The sequence below is a fragment of the Balaenoptera musculus genome, chromosome 1 (assembly GCF_009873245.2).
Source record: "Balaenoptera musculus isolate JJ_BM4_2016_0621 chromosome 1, mBalMus1.pri.v3, whole genome shotgun sequence".
NCBI lineage: Eukaryota > Metazoa > Chordata > Mammalia > Artiodactyla > Balaenopteridae > Balaenoptera > Balaenoptera musculus.
Window position 1 is genome coordinate 75181186 of NC_045785.1, and position 20281 is coordinate 75201466.

A 20281-nucleotide genomic window follows, 5' to 3' on the forward strand; every position below is an offset into this window, starting at 1 on the left:
ACTGCCATTCTGACTGGTGTGAGGTGGTACCTCACTGTAGTTTTGATTTGCATTTCTCTAATAATTAGCAGTGATGAGCATCTTTTCATATGCTTACAAGCCATCTGTATGTCTCCTTTGGAGAAATGTTTATTTAGGTCTTTTTCCCATTTTTAAATTTTCTTTTTGTTTGTTTTGTTTTGTTTGTTATTGAATTGTATGAGCTGTTTGTATATTTTGGAAATTAAGCCCTTGTTGGTAGCATCGTTTGCAAATATTTTCTCCCAATATGTAGGTTGTCTTTTCATTTTGTTTATGGCTTCCTTTGCTATACCAAAGAGTGTGAGTTTGATTAGTCCACATTTGTTTATTTTTGCTTTTATTTCTGTTGCTTTGGGAGACTGATCTAAGAAAACATTGGTACGATTTATGTCAGAGAATGTTTTGCTATGTTCTCTTCTAGGAGTTTAATGGTGTCTTGTATTATATTTAAGTCTTTAAGCCATTTTGAGTTTATTTTTGTGCATGGTGTGAGGGTGTGTTCTAACTTCATTTATTTACATGCAGCTGTTTAACTTTCCCAGCACCCCTTGCTGAAGAGACTGTCTTTTTTCCCCATTGTATATTCTTGCCTCCTTTGTCGAAGATTAATTGTCTGTAGGTGTTGGGTTTATTTCTGGGCTCTCAATTTTGTTCTGTTGATCTGTATGTCTGTTTTTGTGCCCATACCACAGTGTTTTGATTACTGTAGCTTTGTAGTATTGTCTGAAGTCTAGGAGGGTTATGCCTCCTGCTTTATTCTTTTTTCTCAGGATTGCTGTAGCAATTCTCCTTTTTTTTATGGTTCCATATAAGTTTTAGGATTATTTGGTCTAGTTCTGTGAAAAATATCATGGGTAATTTGATAGGGTTCGCATTAAATATGTAGATTGCTTTGGGTAGTATTGCCATTTTAACATTAATTCTTGCAATCCAAGAGCATGAGATATCTTTCCATTTCTTTGAATCATCTTCAATTTCCTTTATTAATGTTTTGTAGTTCTCAACATGCAAGTCTTTCACCTCCTTGGTGAGGTTTATTCCTAAGTATTTTTTTTTTTGATGCTATTTTAAAGGGGATTGTTTGTTTACACTCTCTTTCTGCTATTTCATTTAGTGTAAAGAAATGCAACTGATTTCTGTATGTTCATCTTGTATCCTTCTACCTTGCTGAATTCATTTATCAGTTCTAGTAGTTTTTGTGTGGAGTCTCTAGGGTTTTCAATATATAGTATCATGTCATCTGCATATAGTGACAATTTTACCTCTTACCTATCAATTTGGATACATTTTATTTCTTTTTCTTGTCTGATTGCTGTGGCTAGGACTTCCAATACTATGTTGAAGAGAAGTGGTGAGAGTGCATTCCTTGTCTTGTTCCAGATTTTAGTGGGAAGTCTTTCAGCTTTTCACTGATGAGTTTTATATTGGCTGTAGGTTTGCAAAAGCTTCATAAATAGATTTTATAATGTTGAGATATGTTCCCTCTCTACTCACTTTGTTAAGAGTTTTTATCATGAATGGATGTTGAATTTTATTGAATGCTTATTCTGCATTTATTGTGATGGTCATGTGGTTTTGTCTTTTCTTTTGTTGATGTGGTGTATCACATTGATTGATTTGCATATTTTTAACCATCTTTGTGACCCTGGGATGCATCCAACTTGGTCATTATGTATGATCTTTTTTTTTTTTAACATCTTTATTGGGGTATAATTGCTTTACAATGCTGTGTTAGTTTCTGCTGTATAACAAAGGGAATCAGCTATATGTATACATATATCCCCATATCCCCTTCCTCTTGTGTTTGCCTCCCACCATCCTTATCCCACCCCTGTAGGTGGTCACAAAGCACCAAGCTGATCTCCCCATGCGATGCAGCTGCTTCCCACTAGCTATCTATTTTACATTTGGTAGTGTATATATGTCAGTGCTACGCTCTCCCTTCGTCCCAGCTTACCCTTCCCCCTTCCTATGTCCTCAAGTCCATTCTCTGTGTCTGTGTCTTTATTCCTGTCCTGCCCCTAGGTTCATCAGAACCTTTTTTTTTTTTTAGATTCCATATATATGTGTTAGCATACGGTATTTATTATTCTCCTTCTGACTGACTTCATTTTGTATGACAGACTCTAGGTTCATCCACCTCACTACAAATAACTCAATTTCGTTTCTTTTTATGGCTGAGTAATATTCCATTGTATAGATGTGCCACATCTTCTTTAGCCATTCATCTGTTGATGGACACTTAGATTGCTTCCATGTCCTGGCTATTGTAAAAAGTGCTGCAGTGAACATTGTGGTACATGACTCTTTTTGAATTATGGTTTTTTCAGGGTATATGCCCAGTAGTGGGATTGATGGGTCATATGCTCGTTCTGTTTTTAGTTTTTTAAGGAACCTCCATACTGCTCTCCATAGTGGCTGTATCAATTTACATTCCCACCAACATTGCAAGAGGGTTCCCTTTTCTCCACACCCTCTCCAGCATTTACTGTTTGTAGATTTTTTGATGATGGCCATTCAGACCAGTGTGAGGTGATACCTCATTGTAGTTTTGATTTGCATTTCTCTAACGATTAGTGATGTTGAGCATCCTTTCATGTGTTTGTTGGCAATCTGTATATCTTCTTTGGAGAAATGTCTGTTTAGGTCTTCTGCCCATTTTTGGATTGGGTTGTTTGTTTTTTTGATATTGAGCTGCATGAGCTGCTTGTATATCTTGGAGATTAATCCTTTGTCAGTTGCTTCTTTTGCAAATATTTTCTCCCATTCTGAGGATTGTCTTTTCATCTTGTTTATGGTTTCCTTTGCTGTGCAAAAGCTTTTAAGTTTCATTAGGTCCCATTTGTTTATTTTTGTTTTTATTTCTATTCCTCTAGGAGGTGGGTCAAAAAGGATCTTGCTTTGATTTATGTCAAAGAGTGTTCTTCCTATGTTTTCCTCTAAGAGTTTTATAGTGTCTGGCCTTACATTTAGGTCTTTAATCCATTTTGAGTTTATGTTTGTGTATGGTGTTAGGAAGTATTCTAATTTCATTTACATATAGCTGTCCAGTTTTCCCAGCACCACTTATTGAAGAGACTGTCTTTTCTCCATTGTATATTCTTGCCTCTTTTATCAAAGATAAGGTGACTATATGTGTGTGGGTTTATCTCTGGGCTTTCTATCCTGTTGCATTGATCTATATTTCTGTTTTGTGCCAGTACCATACTGTCTTGATTACTGTAGCTTTGTGGTATAGTCAGAAGTCCGGGAGCCTGATTCCTCCAGCTCCGTTTTTCTTTCTCAAGATTGCTTTGGCTATTCGGGGTCTTTTGTGTTTCCATACAAATTATGAAATTTTTTGTTCTAGTTCTGCGGAAAATGCCATTGGTAGTTTGATACGGATTACACTGTAGCAATCTGTAGATTGCTTTGGGTAGTATAGTCATTTTCACAATGTTAATTCTTCCAATCCAAAAACATGGTATATCTCTCCATCTGTTTGTATCGTCTTTAATTTCTTTCATCAGTGTCTTATAGTTTTCTGCATACAGGTCTTTTTTCTTCTTAGGTAGGTTTATTCCTAGGTATTTTATTCTTTTTGTTGCAGTGGTAAATGGGAGTGTTTCCTTAATTTCACGTTCAGATTTTTCACCATTAGTGTATAGAAATGCAAGAGATTTCTGTGCATTAATTTTGTATCCTGCTACTTTACCAAATTCATTGACTACCTCTAGTAGTTTTCTGATAACTTCTTTAGGATTCTCTGTGTATAGTATCACATCATCTGCAGACAGTGACAGGTTTACTTCTTCTTTTCTGATGTGGATTCCATTTATTTCTTTTTCTTCTCTGATTGCTATGACTAAAACTTCCAAAACTATGTTGAATAATAGTGGTGAGAGTGGGCAACCTTGTCTTGTTTTATATATCGGAGTAAAATAGGAAATAGGCACTGATTTTAGAGGAAATGATTTCAGTTTTTGACCATTGAGAATGATGTTGGCTGTGGGTTTGTCACATATGGCCTTTATTGTGTTGAGGTAAGTTCCCTCTGTGCATACTTTCTGCAGAGTTTGTATCATAAATGGATGTTTAATTCTGTCAAAAGCTTTTTCTGTATCTATTGAGATTATCATATGGTTTTTATCCTTCAATTTGTTAATATGGTGTATCACGTTGATTGATTTGTGTATATTGAAGAATCCTTGCATTCCTGGGACAAACCCCACTTGATCATGGTGTATGATCCCTTTAATGTGCTGTTGGATTCTGTTTGCTAATATTTTGTTGAGGATTTTTGCATCTAGGTTCATCAGTGATATTGGCCTGTAGTTTTCTTGTTTTGTGACATCTTTGCCTGGTTTTGGTGTCAGGGTGAGGGTGGCCTCGTAGAATGGGTTTGGGAGTGTTTCTCGCTCTGCTGTATCTTGGAAGATTTTCAGAAGGATAGGTATTAGCTCTTCTCTAAATGTTTGATAGAATTCGCCTGTGAAGCCATCTGGTCCTGGGCCTTTGTTTGTTGGAAGATTTTTAATCACAGTTTCAATTTCAGTGCTTGTGATTGGTCTATTTATATTTTCTATTTCTTCCTGGTTCAGTCTCGGAAGGTTGTGCTTTTCAAAGAAATTGTCCATTTCTTCCAGGTTGTCCATTCTGTTGGCATATAGTTGCTTGTAGTAATCTCTCATGATCCTTTGTGCTTCTGCAATGTCAGTTGTTATTTCTCCTTTTTCACTTGTAATTCTGTTGATTTGAGTCTTCTCACTTTTTTTCTTGATGAGTCTGGCTTGTGATTTATCAATTTTGTTTGTCTTCTCCAAGAACCAGGTTTTAGTTTTATTGATCTTTGCTGTTGTTTCCTTCATTTCTTTTTCATTTATTTCTGATCTGATATTTATGATTTCTTTCCTTCTGTTAACTTTGGGGTTTTTTTTGTTCTTCTTTCTCTAATTGCTTTAGGTGTATGTAATTTTAGGTTGTTTATTTGAGATTTTTCTTGTTTTTTGAAGTAGGATTCTATTGCTATAAACTTCCCTCTTAGAACTGCTTTTGCTTCATCCCATAGGTTTTGGGTCATTGTGTTTTCATTGTCATTTTTTTTCTAGGTATTTTTTTATTTCCTCTTTTATTTCTTCAGTGATCTCTTCGTTATTTAGTAGTGTATTGTTTAGCCTCTGTTTGTTTGTATTTTTTACAGTTTTCTTCCTGTAATTAATATGTAGTTTCAAAGCATTGTGGTCAGAACAGATACTTTATACGATTTCAGTTTTCTTAAATTTACCAAGGCTTGATTTGTGACCCAAATATGATCTATCCTGGAGAATGTTCCATGAGAACTTGAGAAGAAAGTGTATTCTGTTTTTTTTTGGATGGAATGTCCTATAAATATCAATTAAGTCCATCTTGTTTAATGTATCATTTAAAGCTTGTGTTTCATTATTTATTTTCATTTTGGTTGATCTCTCCATTGGTGAAAGTGGGGTGTTAAAGTCCCCTTCTCTTATTGTGTTAATGTCGATTTCTCCTTTTATGGCTGTTAGCATTTGCCTTATGTATTGAGGTGCTCCTATGTTGGGTGCATAAATGTTTACCATTGTTATATCTTCTTCTTGGATTGATCTCTTGATCGTTATGTAGCACCCTTCTTTGTCTCTTGTAATAGTCTTTATTTTAAAGTCTATTTTATCTGTTATGAGAATTGCTACTCCAGCTTTCTTTTGATTGCCATTTGCATGGAATATCTTTTTCCATCCCCTCACTTTCAGTATGTATTTGTCCCTAGGTCTGAAGTGGGTCTCTTGTAGACAGCATATATACAGGTCTTGTTTTTGTATTCATTCAGCCAGTTTATGTCTTTTGGTTGGAGCTTTTAATCCATTTATATTTAAGGTAATTATCAATATGTATGTTCCTATTACCATTTTCTTAATTGTTTTGGGTTTGTTATTGCAGGTCCTTTCCTTCTCTTGTGTTTCCTGCCTACAGAAGTTCCTTTAGCATTTGTTGTAAAGCTGGTTTGGTGGTGCTGAATTCTCTTAACTTTTGCTTGTCTGTAAAGGTTTTAATTTCTCTGTCAAATCTGAATGAGATCCTTGCCAGGTAGAGTAATCTTGGTTGTAGGTTTTTCCCTTTCATCACTTTAAATATGTCCTGCCACTCTCTTCTGGCTTGCAGAGTTTCTGCTGAAAGATCAGCTCTTAGCCTTATGGGGACTCCCTTGTATGTTATTTGTTGCTTTTCCCTTGCTGCTTTTAATATTTTTTGTTTGTATTTAATTTTTGATAGTTTGATTAATATGTCCCTTGGCGTGTTTCTCATTGGATTTATCCTATATGCGACTCCCTGCGCTTCCTGGACTTGATTGACTATTTCCTTTCCCATATTAGGGAAGTTTTCAACTATAATCTCTTCAAATATTTTCTCAGTCCCTTTCTTTTTCTCTTCTTCTTCTGGGACCCCTATAATTCGAATGTTGGTACGTTTAATGTTGTCCCAGAGGTCTCTGAGACTGTCCTCAATTCTTTTCATTCTTTTTTCTTTATTCTGCTCTGTGGTAGTTATTTCCACTATTTTATCTTCCAGGTCACTTATCCATTCTTCTGCCTCAGTTATTCTGCTATTGATTCCTTCTAGAGAATTTTTAATTTCATTTATTGTGTTGTTCATTGTTGTTTGTTTGCTCTTTAGTTCTTCTGGGTCCTTGTTAAACATTTCTTGTATTTTCTCCATTCTATTTCCAAGATTTTGGATCATCTTTCCTATCATTACTCTGAATTCTTTTTCAGGTAGACTGCCTATTTCCTCTTCATTTGTTTGGTGTGGTGGGTTTTTACTTTGCTCCTTCATCTGCTGCATATTTCTTTGTCTTCTCATTTTGCTTAACTTACTGTTTTGGGGGTCTCCCTTTCACAGGCTGCAGGTTCGTAGTTCCTTTTGTTTTTGGTGTCTGCCCCCTACTTGTGAGGTTGGTTTAGTGGTTTGTGTAGGCTTCCTGGTGAGGGGTACTGGTGCCTGTGTTCTGGTGGGTGGGATGCATCTTGTCTTTCTGGTGGGCAGGGTTACATCCAGTGGTGTGTTTTGGGGTGTCTGTGAACTTAGTATGATTTTAGGCAGCCTCTCTGCTAATGGGTGGGGTTGTGTTCCTATCTTGCTAGTTGTTTGGCATGGGGCTTCTAGCACTGGAGCTTGCTGGCCGTTGGGTGGAGCTGGATCTTAGTGTTGATATGGAGATCTCTGGGAGAGCTCTTGCTGATTGTTATTACATGGGGCCAGGAGGTCTCTGGTGGTCCAATGTCCTGAACTTGGCTCTCCCACCTCAGAGGCTCAAGCCTGACACCAGGCCAGAGCACCAAGACCCATGTCACATGTCTCAGAAGAAAATGGAGAAAAAAAGAAAGAAATAATTATTAAAATAAAAAAATATTAGTATAAAAAAAAGAAAAGTAATAAAAAAAAGAGAGCAACCATACCAATAAACAAATGAACCAACGATAACAAGCGCTAAAAACTATGCTAAGATAAACATAAAAATCAGAAACAAGTCAGTCACGGACAGCAAACCCCACGTCTGCAGTTGTCAGTTGTTCCCAAAGTTCACTGCCTTAATTTTTGGTTGATTCATTGTCTATTCAGGTATTCCACAGATGAAGGGTATCTCAAGTTGGAGATTTAATCCACTGCTCCTGAGGTTGCTGGGAGAGATTTCCCTTTCTCTTCTTTGTTCGCACAGCTCCTGGGGTTCAGCTTTGGTTTTGGCCCCACCTCTGTGTGTAGGTCGCCTGAGGGCATCTTTCGGGAAGTCTGAGGTCTTCTTCCAGCATTCAGTAGGTGTTCTGTAGGAGTTGTTCCACGTGTAGATGTATTTTTAATGTATTTGTGGCTAGGAAGGTGATCTCTACGTCTTACTCCTTTGCTATCTTGAAGCTGTATGATCTTTTTTATGTGTTGTTGGATTCAGTTTGCTAGTAGTTTGTTGAGAATTTTGCATATATACTCATCAAATATATAGGCCTCTAATTTTCTTTTTTGGTGGTATTTTTGTTTGGTTTTGGTATCAGGGTGATGGTGGTGTCATAGAATGTCTTTGGGATTGTTCTTTCCTCTTCAGCCTTTTTGGAAGATTTTGAGAAGGATCAGTGTAGGTTCTTCTTTGTATGTTTGGTAGAATTTGCCTATGAGGACATGTGGTCCTGTACTTGTTTGTAGGGAGATTTATTTTTTTAATCTTTTATTACAGATTCTGTTTTACTTCTAGTGATCAGTCTGTTTATGTTATCTATTTCTTCTTGATTCATTTTTGGTAGGATGTATGTTTCTAGAAAGTTGTCTATTCTAGGTTGTCGAATTCTTTGGCATATAATTTTTCATAGTATTCTCTTATTTTTTTGGTATTTCTGTGGTATTAGTTGTGATTTCTCCTCTTTCATTTCTTATTTTGTTTATTTGGGTTCTCTCTCTTTTCTTCTGGTGAGCCTGGCCTGAGGTTTGTCAATTTTGTTTACCATTTCAAAGAGCCACCTCTTGGTTTTATTGATTTTTTTTCTATTTTTAATCTCTATTTTATATTATTTTCTCTCTGATCTTTATTATTTCCTTTCTTTTGCTGACTTTAGGTTTTGTTTGTTCTTTTTCTAATTCTTTTGGGTGGCAGTTTAGTTTGTTTGTTTGAGATTTTTCTTGTTTTTTGAGCAAGGCCTATATGACTATGAACTTCCCGCCAAGAATTGCTTTTGCTACATCCCATAGATTTTTGTAAGGTTGTGTTTTCATTGTCATTTGTCTCAATTTTTAAATTTTCTCTTTGATTTCATTGTTGACCCGTTGGTATTTTAGTAGCATGTTGTTTAGTCTCCATGTAATTTTTTTTTTCTTGTTTCCTTTTCTGTGGTTGATTTCTAATTTCATGTTTTTGTGGTCAGAGAAGATGCTTGAAGTAATTTCTATATTCTTAAATTTGTTGGGTTTTGTTTTGTGCCCTAGTTATGTGGTCAGTCCTAGAGAATGTTCCATGTGCACTTGAAAAGAATGTGTATTCTGTTTTTTGGGGATATAATGTCCTGAAAATATCAATTAAGTCTAACTGTTCTATTGTATCATTTAGGATCTCTGTTGCCTCATTGATTTTCTGTCTTGAAGATTTGTCCATTGACGTGAGTGGGGTGTTAAAGTCTCCTGCTATTATTATATTCCCATCAGTTTCTCCCTTTATGTCTGTTAGTATTTGTTTTATGTATTAGGTGCTCCTATACTAGGCACATGTATATTGAGTGTAGAATCCTCTTCTTGTATTGATCCTTTTATCATTATATAGTGTTCTTCTTTATCTTTCTTTATAGCCTTTGTTTTAAAGTCTGTTTTGTCTGATATGTGTATGGCGGCCCCCACTTTCTTGTCATTTCTGTTTGCATGAAATATCTTTTTCCCATCCCCTCATTTTCAATCTATGTGTGTCCTTTGCACTAAAGTGGGTCTCTTGTAGGCAGCACATTGTAGGCTCTTGTTTTTTTATCCAGTCTGCCACTCTGTGTCTTTTGATTGGATCATTTAGTCCATTGACATTTAATGTAATTATTGATAGATATTCACTTATTGCCATTTTAAACCTTGTTTTCCAGTTGATTCTGTTTCTTCTTGTTCCTTTCTTTTTTTTTTCTTTTTCTGGTTTGATAATTTCCTTTTATTTTATGCTTCTGTTTTCTTCTTTTTGATTTTTGTGAATCTATTGTATGTTTTCGGTTTGTGGTTACCCTGTTTTTCAAGTATGTTAACCCCTACCTATATCTACTTGCTTTAGACTGATAGTCATGTAGGCTCAAACACATTCTAAAAAAAAAAGAATCTACATTTTCTTACTCTGCTACCCCACGTTTTATGATTTTGATGTCCTCTTTTACATTTTCATGTTTACTTTGCTATTCCTTGTGTTTATCATTGCTTTCACAGAGTTCTTTTTCTTTTTGATCTGTATAGTGGCTTAATTAAGTGATTTACTTTCCAATTGTGATTTTCTCTTTCCTATATCTTCTTGCTTCTTTTCTATTTAGAGAAGACCTTTCAATATTTCTTTTAGGATAGGTTTAGTATTGCTGTATTCTTTTGCAGTTTTTGCTTGTCTGAGAAATTCTTTCTCTCTCCTGTTCTAAGTGATAATCTTGCTGGATAGAGTATTCTAAGTTGCAGATTTTTCCCTTTCAAGATTTTGAATATATTTTGCCACTTCCTTCTGGGCTGCAGCATTTCTGTAGAGAAATCAGCTGATAGCTTTATTGGGGTTCTCTTGTAATTAACTCTGTTTTTCTCTTGCTGCCTTTAGAATTCTCTCTTTAACTTTTGCCATTTTTCTTATAATATGTCTTGGTGTAGGTCTGTTTGGGTTTATCTTGTTTGGGACCCTCTATGCTTCTTGTATCTGGATATCTGTTTCATTCTTTAGGTTTGGCAAGTATTCAGACATAATTTATTCAAATACATTTTCAATCCCCTTTTCTCTTCTTCTGGAATCCCTCTTATGTGTATACTGGCACACTTTATATTATCCCATAGGTCTCTTATGTTGCTTTCATTTTCTTTTCATTTGGCTTTCTGTCTTCTGTTCTGATTCGGTGACTTCCATTATTCTATCTTTCCGATCACTTATTTGTTCTTTTGCATTATTAATTCTGTTATTCACTGTTGTTAGCTCGGCTTTCATCTTGGCAGATGAATTTTATAAGTTTTCTTGGCTCCTCCTTATAGTTTCTAGTTACTTTTTACAGTAATCTGCATTTTTGTCAATAGCCTTTCTTAATTCCTTCAGTATTTTCATTACCGCCTTTTTGAACTCTGTGTCTGTTTGAATGAAGAGGTCTGTTTCATTGTTTGTTCCTTCAGGGGAATTCTCTGAGTCTTTTAACTGGGAATGGTTCCTCTGCTTCTTCATTTTACTTACATTTCTTTTCCTCTGTGAGTTTAGGAGAAACAATTATCTACTGTAGTCTTGGAAGGCTGTGTATATGCGGAGGTGTCCCTGCATAGCTTGTGTGGGTTTAATATTTTTGGCTGCTTTTATTATGGATGCTTGCTGCCTCTTTCTTCACCGTGTGCTGGCTGTTATCCTCTTGATAATGGCCAGGGACCCGTGCCAATGGGGCCAGCGATTGGCACCTGCTCTTAGGTCTCTCAGTGGCAGCAGTGGCTAGTGCGAGCTCCCAGGGCCCGTGCTGGGCAGGGGCAGCAATTGGTGCCTGTTTGTGTGTCTTTCAGCAGCAGCCCGTGGGTGCTCCCAGGATGGTGGGGGCAGAGAATGGTGCTCTCAGAAGCGGCAGTGGTTCTCTCAGAAGCGGCAGTGGCCTGCTTCTGTCTCTGGAGCCTGCAATGGCAGTGGCAGCTCATGCCCACCCCCAGAGCTCACGTTGGTGTTGGCAGTGTCCTTTTGCCTGAGAGCACACGCAGGGAAAGAACCTCCTATGGCGGTCCCGCACCTCTCCTCCTGTGCCCCCCAACAGTGGCGCCTTGCCTCTCTGTTTGGCATAGGCTTCTTCCGCATACACCCCCAGCTGCCACACTCTAGCCCCTTCAGGCTGTCTCCACGCAGCCAACCCCAGTCCTCTCCCGTGGTCTGACCTCTGAAGCCCAAGCTTTAGTATCCAGCCCCCACCCACACCAGTGGACAAGCATCTCAGGCTGGGGAGTGCAGGGCCTTGGTACCAGTCATCTGTGCAGGTCACTCTCTGTTTTGTCTTCTGCAGACCGGTTACTGCATTCTCCTCCAAGGCTCTGAAGCTCCCCCGCTGTCCAGGCTCATCTCCCTGCCAGTGAGGGGACCTCCCAGGGTGCAGGAACCTTTCCTCTTTCATAGCTCCCTCCCTAGGGTACAAGTCCTGTCTTGATTCCTTTCTCTTTTTTTTGCTTTGCTTTTGTCCTTCCCAGTTACATGGAGATTTCTTTGCCCTTTTAGAAGTCTGAGGTCTTCTGCCAGTGTTCAGTAGGTGTTCTTTGTGAATTGTTCCACATGTTGATGTATTTTTGGTGTATTTGCGGGAGGAGGTGAGCTCCATGCCCTACTCCTTCGCCATCTGGATTGCTGTCCTGTAATGTTTGCCATTTAAATTATGGTATGTCTTGATGTAGGTCTGTTTGGGTTTATCTTGTTTGGGACCCTCTGTGCTTCCTGTACCTGGATATCTGTTTCCTTCTTTAGATTTGGGAAGTTTTAGCCATAATTTCCTCAAATATATCTTCAGTCCCTTTTTCTCTTTCTTCTACTTCTAGGATCCCTATTATGTGTTGACTGGTATGTTTTATATTATCCCGTAGGTCTCTCATATTGCTTTCATTTTTTTTTTCATTTGGGTTTCTTTCTGCTGTTTTAATTGGGTGATTTCCATTGTTCTATCTTCCATGTCACTTATTTGTTCTGCATTATTCATTCTGCTATTCGTTGCCTTTAGTTTAGTTTTCGTCTCTGCAAATGAGTTTTATAATTTTTCTTGGCTCCACTTTCTAGCTTCTAGTTACTTTTTACAGTAATCTGCATTTCTGTTGATGGCCTTTTAAAATTCCTTCAGTATTTTCATTATCTCCTTTTTGAACTCTGTGTCCGTTAGACTGAAGAGGTCTGTTTCATTGTTTGTTCTTTCAGGGGAATTCTCTTGATCTTTTAATTGGGAGTGGTTCATCTGCTTCTTATAAGTATATAAATACTTATATTTCTCTTGCACTATGAGTTTAGGAGAAACACTTATCTACTGTAGTCTTGGAGGGCTATTTTACGTGGCAACGTCCCTGCGTAGCCTGTGTGGGTTTACTATTTTTTTGTGTGTGAGGACTGTTTTTCGTATGGATGCTGCTGCCTCTTTCCTCAGTGTATGCTGGTCGTTATCCCCTGGATAAGAGGTGCGACTGGTGTTGTGATGACTAGAGCCTGCACTGGATATTGAGCGGGACCTCCTCTTTGCTCTGTGGTTGTCACTGCCCTGTCAGGGGCAGGGTCTGCTCCCTAGTTGTTGGAGTAGAAGCCCCCAGATACATTTCTGAGCTGTGTTTCTGATCTGCAGTGTGAGGTAGGTGGGATTAGAGTACTCCCACTAAGAGAGGAGCTGCTGAGTATTCCTCCGCCAGAGCTGTTCACCAGTGAGTGTCCTCTGCTGTGTCACTTTTCACCTGTTGTGTGGGCTCACAGAGGACACTGTTGTTGGACTGCCATTGGCCCTGCCTCAACTGTGGAAATTCTGGCAGTCAGCCCTGGTGTCTTGCAGGCATTGTTTTCACAAGGCCACCAGCACAGATCCACTGAAGTCAGGTCCCAGGACTGCAGTAGTTGTGCACCTGGACCTGCTTTGGGAGCTGTGGAGGCAGCTGAGACCCTGGCCTGGCCCAGCCCCCGTGTGCACATGCCCACAAAGCCCACAGCTGCTAAGGCCAGACCTGCCCCAGCCGCGGGAGCACCCATTGTCTGTTCAGATGTCCCACAGGTGCTGAAATTACAAAGCTGGCGGCAGAGGTGTAAATCCATGGCTCATGCAGCCACAGGAAGAGATTTCAGCCCTGCATCCTAAGTTGCATGGCTCAGCTCTAGTTTCAGCTTCACGTCTGCATGTGGGCAACCTGCTGGTGTCTGCTCCCAGGGCCTGCTGAGGCAGCGAGGCAGCGCATGGCGTGGAGCCGGCTGAGGTGGTGGTTGGGGTGCACTCCCTTGGAGCCCACGGAGGCAGGAGCCAGCGCATAGAGAAAGAGGATGTAGTAGCAGCCCCACCCCTCGCTTTGCACGCCACTTAACGATGGCACTTCGCTTCTGTGGCAGGCCTGTGCTTCTCACGTGAACACTCCTAGTTGCAGCTGTACCACACTCCTTCAGGCTGTCTCTGCACAGCCAACAACCACCCTCTCCCCGTGTCTATCCTCTAAATCCCGAGTTCCAGCACCCGCCCCCGCCCATACCAGCAGATGCGCGTCTCAGACTGGGGCGTTCAGGGCAGTGGCACGGACTGGTCTGTGTAGGTCTGTAGGTCTCTCTCTCTTCTGCCTGCCACAAACTGGTTGTTGCACTCTCCTCTGAGCCTCTGAAGTTTCTTTTCTGTCGCGGCTGATCTCCCCGCTGGTGAGGGGGCTTCCCAGGGTGTGGGAACCTCTTCTCTCCTTTCAGCTCCCTCCCAGGGGCACAGGTCCCATCTTGCTTCCTCTTTTTTTTTTTTCCTTTTGCCCTTACCAGTTACCTGGAGCTCTTTCTTGTCCTTTCAGGTGTTTGAGGTCTTCTGCTAGTGTTCACTAGGTGTTCTTTGAGAATTGTTACCTTTGTAAATGTATTTTTGATGTATTTGTGGGAGGAGGTGAGTTCCCCGTCCTACTACTCCGCCATCTTGAGCCCCTAAAATTTTTTCTTTTCTAATGGATGAGGGAGATCTTTATCCCTTAATGAAGAATGTCTTTTTCATGAAACTCGATTTCCAGTATTTGCTTCAAGAAGTGAGAAGTTTTCTTGATTCCAACTCTAAATTTGTCCTGAACTAGATACCCAGCAAAATCAAATTATTTTTAGCAGATTGTCAGTGAGATTATTTTTTGTACTTGTGTGCAGTCCTAAAATTTCCCCGCTAGGTACAGCCAAGATGATAGTTCGGACTCCCTGCCAGTTGCTCCTCTCTACAGAGGTGCCATTTTTCTAATTTGGCTTTGAATTATACCAGGACTCTGAATCCAAAGCACACAGATTGCATAATTGTGTACCTAGGCTTAGGTGACAATGACTTCATCGTACTTACCATAGCCAATTACTGTGTAGGTCATAGTGAAAAGTTATGCTTTAATAGGACAGAGCACTATACATTGAAGGCTTAGCTTACATTTATTTTTGAAACTGCTAGTCTTGTGTGGGAGGGCCAAACTCTTACATTTTGGTCAGAAAGTGAGGTTTGCCAGAGTGCCTGCTTCCAAATACGTGTTCCTACTGTGCAAATCATTTATTTGCCATTAGCAGCATTCGCTCTGTTTGCTTATTGCAAAGTTACCAAATGAGAAAACCACCTTTTTGCTTCCTACGGAAAGAACTACATTTCTGTTTCATTCCAGGTAAGACAGTGTGATGGTTCATTTTATGTGTCAGTTTGACTGGTCACAGGGTGACCAGGTTAAAATTTATTTCTGGGTGTGTCTGACAGGGTGTTTCTGGATGGGAGTAGGATTTCAACCAGTAGACTCGGTAAAGTAAAATGCTGCCTCCATGTGTGTGGGCATCACCCAGTCCGTGGAGGGCCTGAATAGAAATGGCGAAGGAAGGAGGAATTTGCCCCTCTTTGCTTTCTGTCTGCATGCTTGAGTTGGGACATCTCATCTTCTCTGGGGTTTTTTTTTTTTTTTTTAGAAATTCACGTTCTTTTATTTATTTATTTATTTATTGATGACTGTGTTGAGTCTTCATTTCTGTGCGAGGGCTTTCTCTAGTTGCGGCAAGTGGGGGCCACTCTTCATCGCGGTGCGCGGGCCTCTCACTATCGCGGCCTCTCTTGTTGCGGAGCACAGGCTCCAGACGCGCAGGCTCAGTAATTGTGGCTCACGGGCCCAGTTGCTCCGTGGCATGTGGGATCTTCCCAGACCAGGGCTCGAACCCGTGTCCCCTGCATTGGCAGGCAGATTCTCAACCACTGTGCCACCAGGGAAGCCCCTCTTCTCTGGGTTTTAAACCATTGGCTCTCAGCCCTTCAGACTTAAATGAATTACCCCACTGGCTTTCCTGGGTTTCTAGCTTGCAGGTTGTGGGACATCTCAGCTTCCAGAATCATGTGAGCCAATTCATCATAATAAATCTCCATATAATATATATAATTAATATATTATTAATATATTAACTTTAATATAATTTTAATTATGATTTAAGTATTTAATATTTTAATATTAAATATAGTATATATTTAAAGCATATATTTATATGTTTTATTATGTAATGTTATATGTATATTATTATATATATTAAATCTATAACTTTATATCTGTCTAGTCATCTCTCATGAATTTATCTGTTATCTTTCATTTGTCTATCTCTCCTACTGTTTCTATTTCTCTGGAAAACCCTAACTAATATAGATTTTTACTTTTATTGCCCCCCTTTTACAGTGATTAAACTGGGGTAATGAAGAATATATAATACACGCAAAGTCACATAGCTTACCCTCAGAGTACTCTTAAACACCAGACTATACTGCGTATAAATAAGTTGATTAAAATTTGCTTTAAATTTAATATTTCAGGAACAAAACAAACACAAAGTAAGGAATTTCTGTTTTATATACATTTCCTAAATGATACCTAGGAAAATCATTTATGTCTCTGATATAAGTTCTTTTGGGGGGGGAGGGTAAACAGAAGGTATAGCATATAAACTGAAACTAGAGTATAAACTATGGGTTCTTTCATTTAGAATCAGTCTTGGCTCCTTTTAAAAAACATTTGTGTTTCTCAAGCAGGAAATCAGACATCTTTGCCATAGCCCCATTTAAAAAATTGTGGTAAAGTATACAACATAAAATTGGTCATTTTAATCATTTTAAGTGTACAATTCAGTTGCATTAAGCATATTCATATTGATGTGCAACCATCATTACCACCCATCTCCAGAACTTTGTAGTCATTCCAAACAGAAACTCTATATTCATTAAAAAACAATTCCTCATTCCTACCCCACTCAGCCTTTGGTAACCTCTACTGTATTTTCTGTTTATGAATTTGTCTATTCTTGGTACTTCATATAAGTGGAATCATACAGTATTTTCCCTTTTGGTCTGGCTTATTTCACATAGCATAATGTTTTCAAGGTACATTAATGTTGGAGCATGTATCAGAATTTCATTCCTTTTTAAGGCTGAATAATAGTCCACTGTATGTACCTACCATATTTTATCAGTTCATCTGTTGATGTACATTGGGGTTGTTTCTACCTTTTGGTTCTTCTGAATAATATCTCTGTGAACACTGGTATACAAATATCTGTTTGAGTCCCTTCTATCAATTCTTTTGGGTATATATGTGAAGTAGAATTACTGGATCATATATGGTAATTCTATCTTTAACTTTTGAGGAACTGCCAAACTATTTCCCACAGTGGTTATACCGTAATACATTCCCACCAGCAACGTATAACGGTTCCAATTTCTCCATATCTTCACCAGCACTTCTTATTTTCCTCTTTTGGGGGGATGGTAATAGCCATCTTAATGGTACAAAGTGGTATCTAACTATGGTTTTGATTTGTACCTAATGACTAGTGATGTTGAGCATCTTTTCATTTGTTGGCCATTGTATATCTATCTTCTTCAGAGAAATGTCTGTTAAGTCTTTTGCCCATTTTTATTTATTTATTTATTTATTTATTTATTTATTTATTTATTTATTATTTTTGGCTGCACCAGGTCTTAGTTGCGGCACATAGGATCTTCATTGTGGCATGCGGACTATTAGCTGTGGCATGCATGTGGGATCTAGTTCCCCGACCAGGGATCGAACCCAGGCCCCCTGCATTGGGACCGTGGAGTCTTACCCACAGGACCACCAGGGAAGTCCCTTGCCCATTTTTAAATTGGGTTGCTTGGGTTTTCTTTTTGTTTGTTTTTTGTGTGGGGTTTTAAGAGTTCTTCATATATTTTGGATATTAATCCCTTATCGAACATAAAATATGCAAATTATTTTCTCCCATTCAGTGGGATGTCTTTTCACTCTCTTGATAGTGTCCTTTGATGCACAGAAGTTTTAAATTTTGCTGTAGTCCAATTTATTGTTTTCATTTGTTGAATGTCCTTTTGGTGTCAGCTCCAAGAAATCATTGCCAAATCTAATGTCATGAAGCCTTTTACCTAAGTAAGTTTTCTTTTAAGAGAGTTTTATAGTTTTAGCTCTTACATTTAGGACTTTGATCCATTTTAAGTTATTTTTTTAAATTTTGATATTATTCCAAATGTGGGTTACAGTAATAGTTTTCATCATTTTGAGCCAATTTTTGTATATGATGTAAGATAAGGGTCCAGCTTCATTCTTTTGCATGTGGCTATCCAGTTTTCCCAGAACTATTTGTTGAAAAAACTGTCCTTTTTCCACTGAATGGTCTTGGCACCCTTGTTGGAAATCAGTTGACCATATATGAGAGAGTTTATTTCTGTGCCATGACCTCATTTTGTACAAGTAGGAAATAATAGGCCCTATAATCCTTTTATAGGTATGCAATAGATACTTTCTGGTAATGTAATATATATAGTACAGAAGGTCTATGCCAGAAGGGCTATCATATATAATAAAAGGATATGGTAAAAAAAGAAGAAAAACAAATAACACCAAAAAAGATTTTAAAGCACATTTTTATTATAGATAGATAGATAGGCAAGTGTGGTCTGCTGTGGCTAATTAATAGTATGTTTATAATGGATGTACATGCTTTTCTGTATACCAAAAGGTATAATATTTTTCTTTTATTACTTAACTAACACTTCTCTGACAACAAGGAAAGTCTGAACTTACTGAGCCTATTTTAAATAGCAAAGGACTGTTTTTGTTTTCCTGAATGTTACTTTAAAGACTGGTAAATTGAATTCTTTTAGGTCCCAACACATTAAATTTAAGAACAGTGAAAGAAAATCAATGAATAATTACAAAAACATGTAATTTCTATGAAGCAGAAATATAAAGTTTTTATAATTTAAAACATCAGCAATTTCAAAAGATTTGCTGAATTAGAACTTTATAAAATATATATACACAAAATATCATCCCAGATGATCATGGATCTTTAAAAATAGTATATCACAACCCCTAAACTCTAACCCAAACCTACTACTGGATGTAGCTGGCCTACAATTTTTTACAGCAATTTAAAAAATAAAAGTTAAAAAAACCCTCCCAATTCTCTTGTGCTTAAGCACAGGTTACAATGTGCTGGCTTTGATTCTAATATCCACAAAGAGAATTTTAAAATAAAACAAGGACTTCACATAAATAATGTTTTACTTGTTATTAAGTATGTGACCAAACAAATTAATATAAGTACTAACAACCAAAACATATCTTGATGTAACCAGTACATACACTCTTAAAGAATGACAAAGACGAATAAAGAAATAGTCTGTGAAAGCCACAAGCACCTTGTTTTAGAAAGAGCCCCAAACAACACAAAAAGGCAACATGTAAGAGGTAGTGTATCACCGGCTAAGATGTATATGCCCACTGGGGACCTGAATACAGCTTAGTATTTGGGAAAATAAGACGTATCAGACTGTGGCTTGCAATTTTTAGACAGAAGCATTGCACGTTTGGGAGCATTAGCCAGTATTGCTCCATAGTGCTTTGCGTCTCCAGCTGTCTAATGGGTACTTTGCTCTCAGACAGTCAAAAAATATAGAATATCCTGAAGAATTCCATGTTTATAAATGTTCAGTTCTAGGGAATTCTCTAAGAAAGCTCAGATCAATATAATTTTTAAAAGAATTAAATACTTATAGTCCTTTAAAAAAATGCCTTGTCTCCTTCTTAGGAGGAAGTCTTTTCTTCCTGAGATTCTTTAAGATTTAGCCAATGCTTTATTCCATGCATTTCATAATCCAATAGTACCTTTCTGTCTATATTTTTCCCTCTGCAGCAATTACCTGGCCAACAGCATGAATTCTGAACTAATTCAGAGACTTTAGAGAAAGCATACAGAACTGCTTTCAATGTAGTACTTCCGTTCAGTTTTGAGATGAGGAAGCTTTTGTACTTCAATTACTGGAAGTTGATTAGGGTCCTGGGTGTGAAAAAGGAATTTTGCTTTATGCCAGCTGCCATCTTGAATCTGTAAAATAAGAATGAAATGCTTTAATCTGAATTGTTTCATTAGCAGCAGACAGTGTCCTTCATAGACAATGTAGACTTATTTTAAGGATCAGAAATAATGAACAGAAAGTGCCTAGAACAATGCCTGGCACAGAGTAAATGCTCAAAAAACGGTAACAATTACTATGAATAATTGAAAATATGTGCTTATTCCTTTCTCTAAATGGCATTGTGTGTTCTGATTTTTCTTTTGAGGGTTTCTGCTTCTGTTGTCTGTGGATCATTGGACCAGATATGAATTTAAAAACTGCACTATTCCTAATATGAGTAATACCCATCTGCTTTGTGTTCCTTTATTTGGGACTGATGCTTCAGGATGGGCATTTTTCTTGGATGAAAGGGAATGAGCTAGCTCAACCTCTCTGTACTTTAGGCAGGAAATAAGCAGAATCACTTCAGTAGAAGTAAATTATAATTACGTTGAATCATCTTTTAGGTTTCTTTTTTTCCATTC

General features: G+C 38.1%; 1 protein-coding gene and 1 long non-coding RNA gene across 7 annotated transcripts in view; one reads left to right on the forward strand and one right to left on the reverse strand.

The window, feature by feature from the left end:
• LOC118881567 overlaps positions 1 to 20281 on the forward strand; it is a 60319-nt gene that overhangs the window by 23034 nt on the left and 17004 nt on the right. The gene's annotated exons all lie outside the window — the stretch shown is intronic.
• The window catches only part of COL24A1 (collagen type XXIV alpha 1 chain), a 389657-nt gene continuing 387702 nt past the window's right edge, over positions 18327 to 20281 (reverse strand). For all 6 annotated transcript variants that reach the window (XM_036826641.1, XM_036826634.1, XM_036826651.1 and 3 more), the window contains one exon: positions 18327 to 19786. In XM_036826641.1, coding sequence (XP_036682536.1) covers positions 19640 to 19786 — 147 coding nt within the window. In that variant the 3' untranslated portion in view covers positions 18327 to 19639. The remainder of the gene's footprint in view (positions 19787 to 20281) is intronic.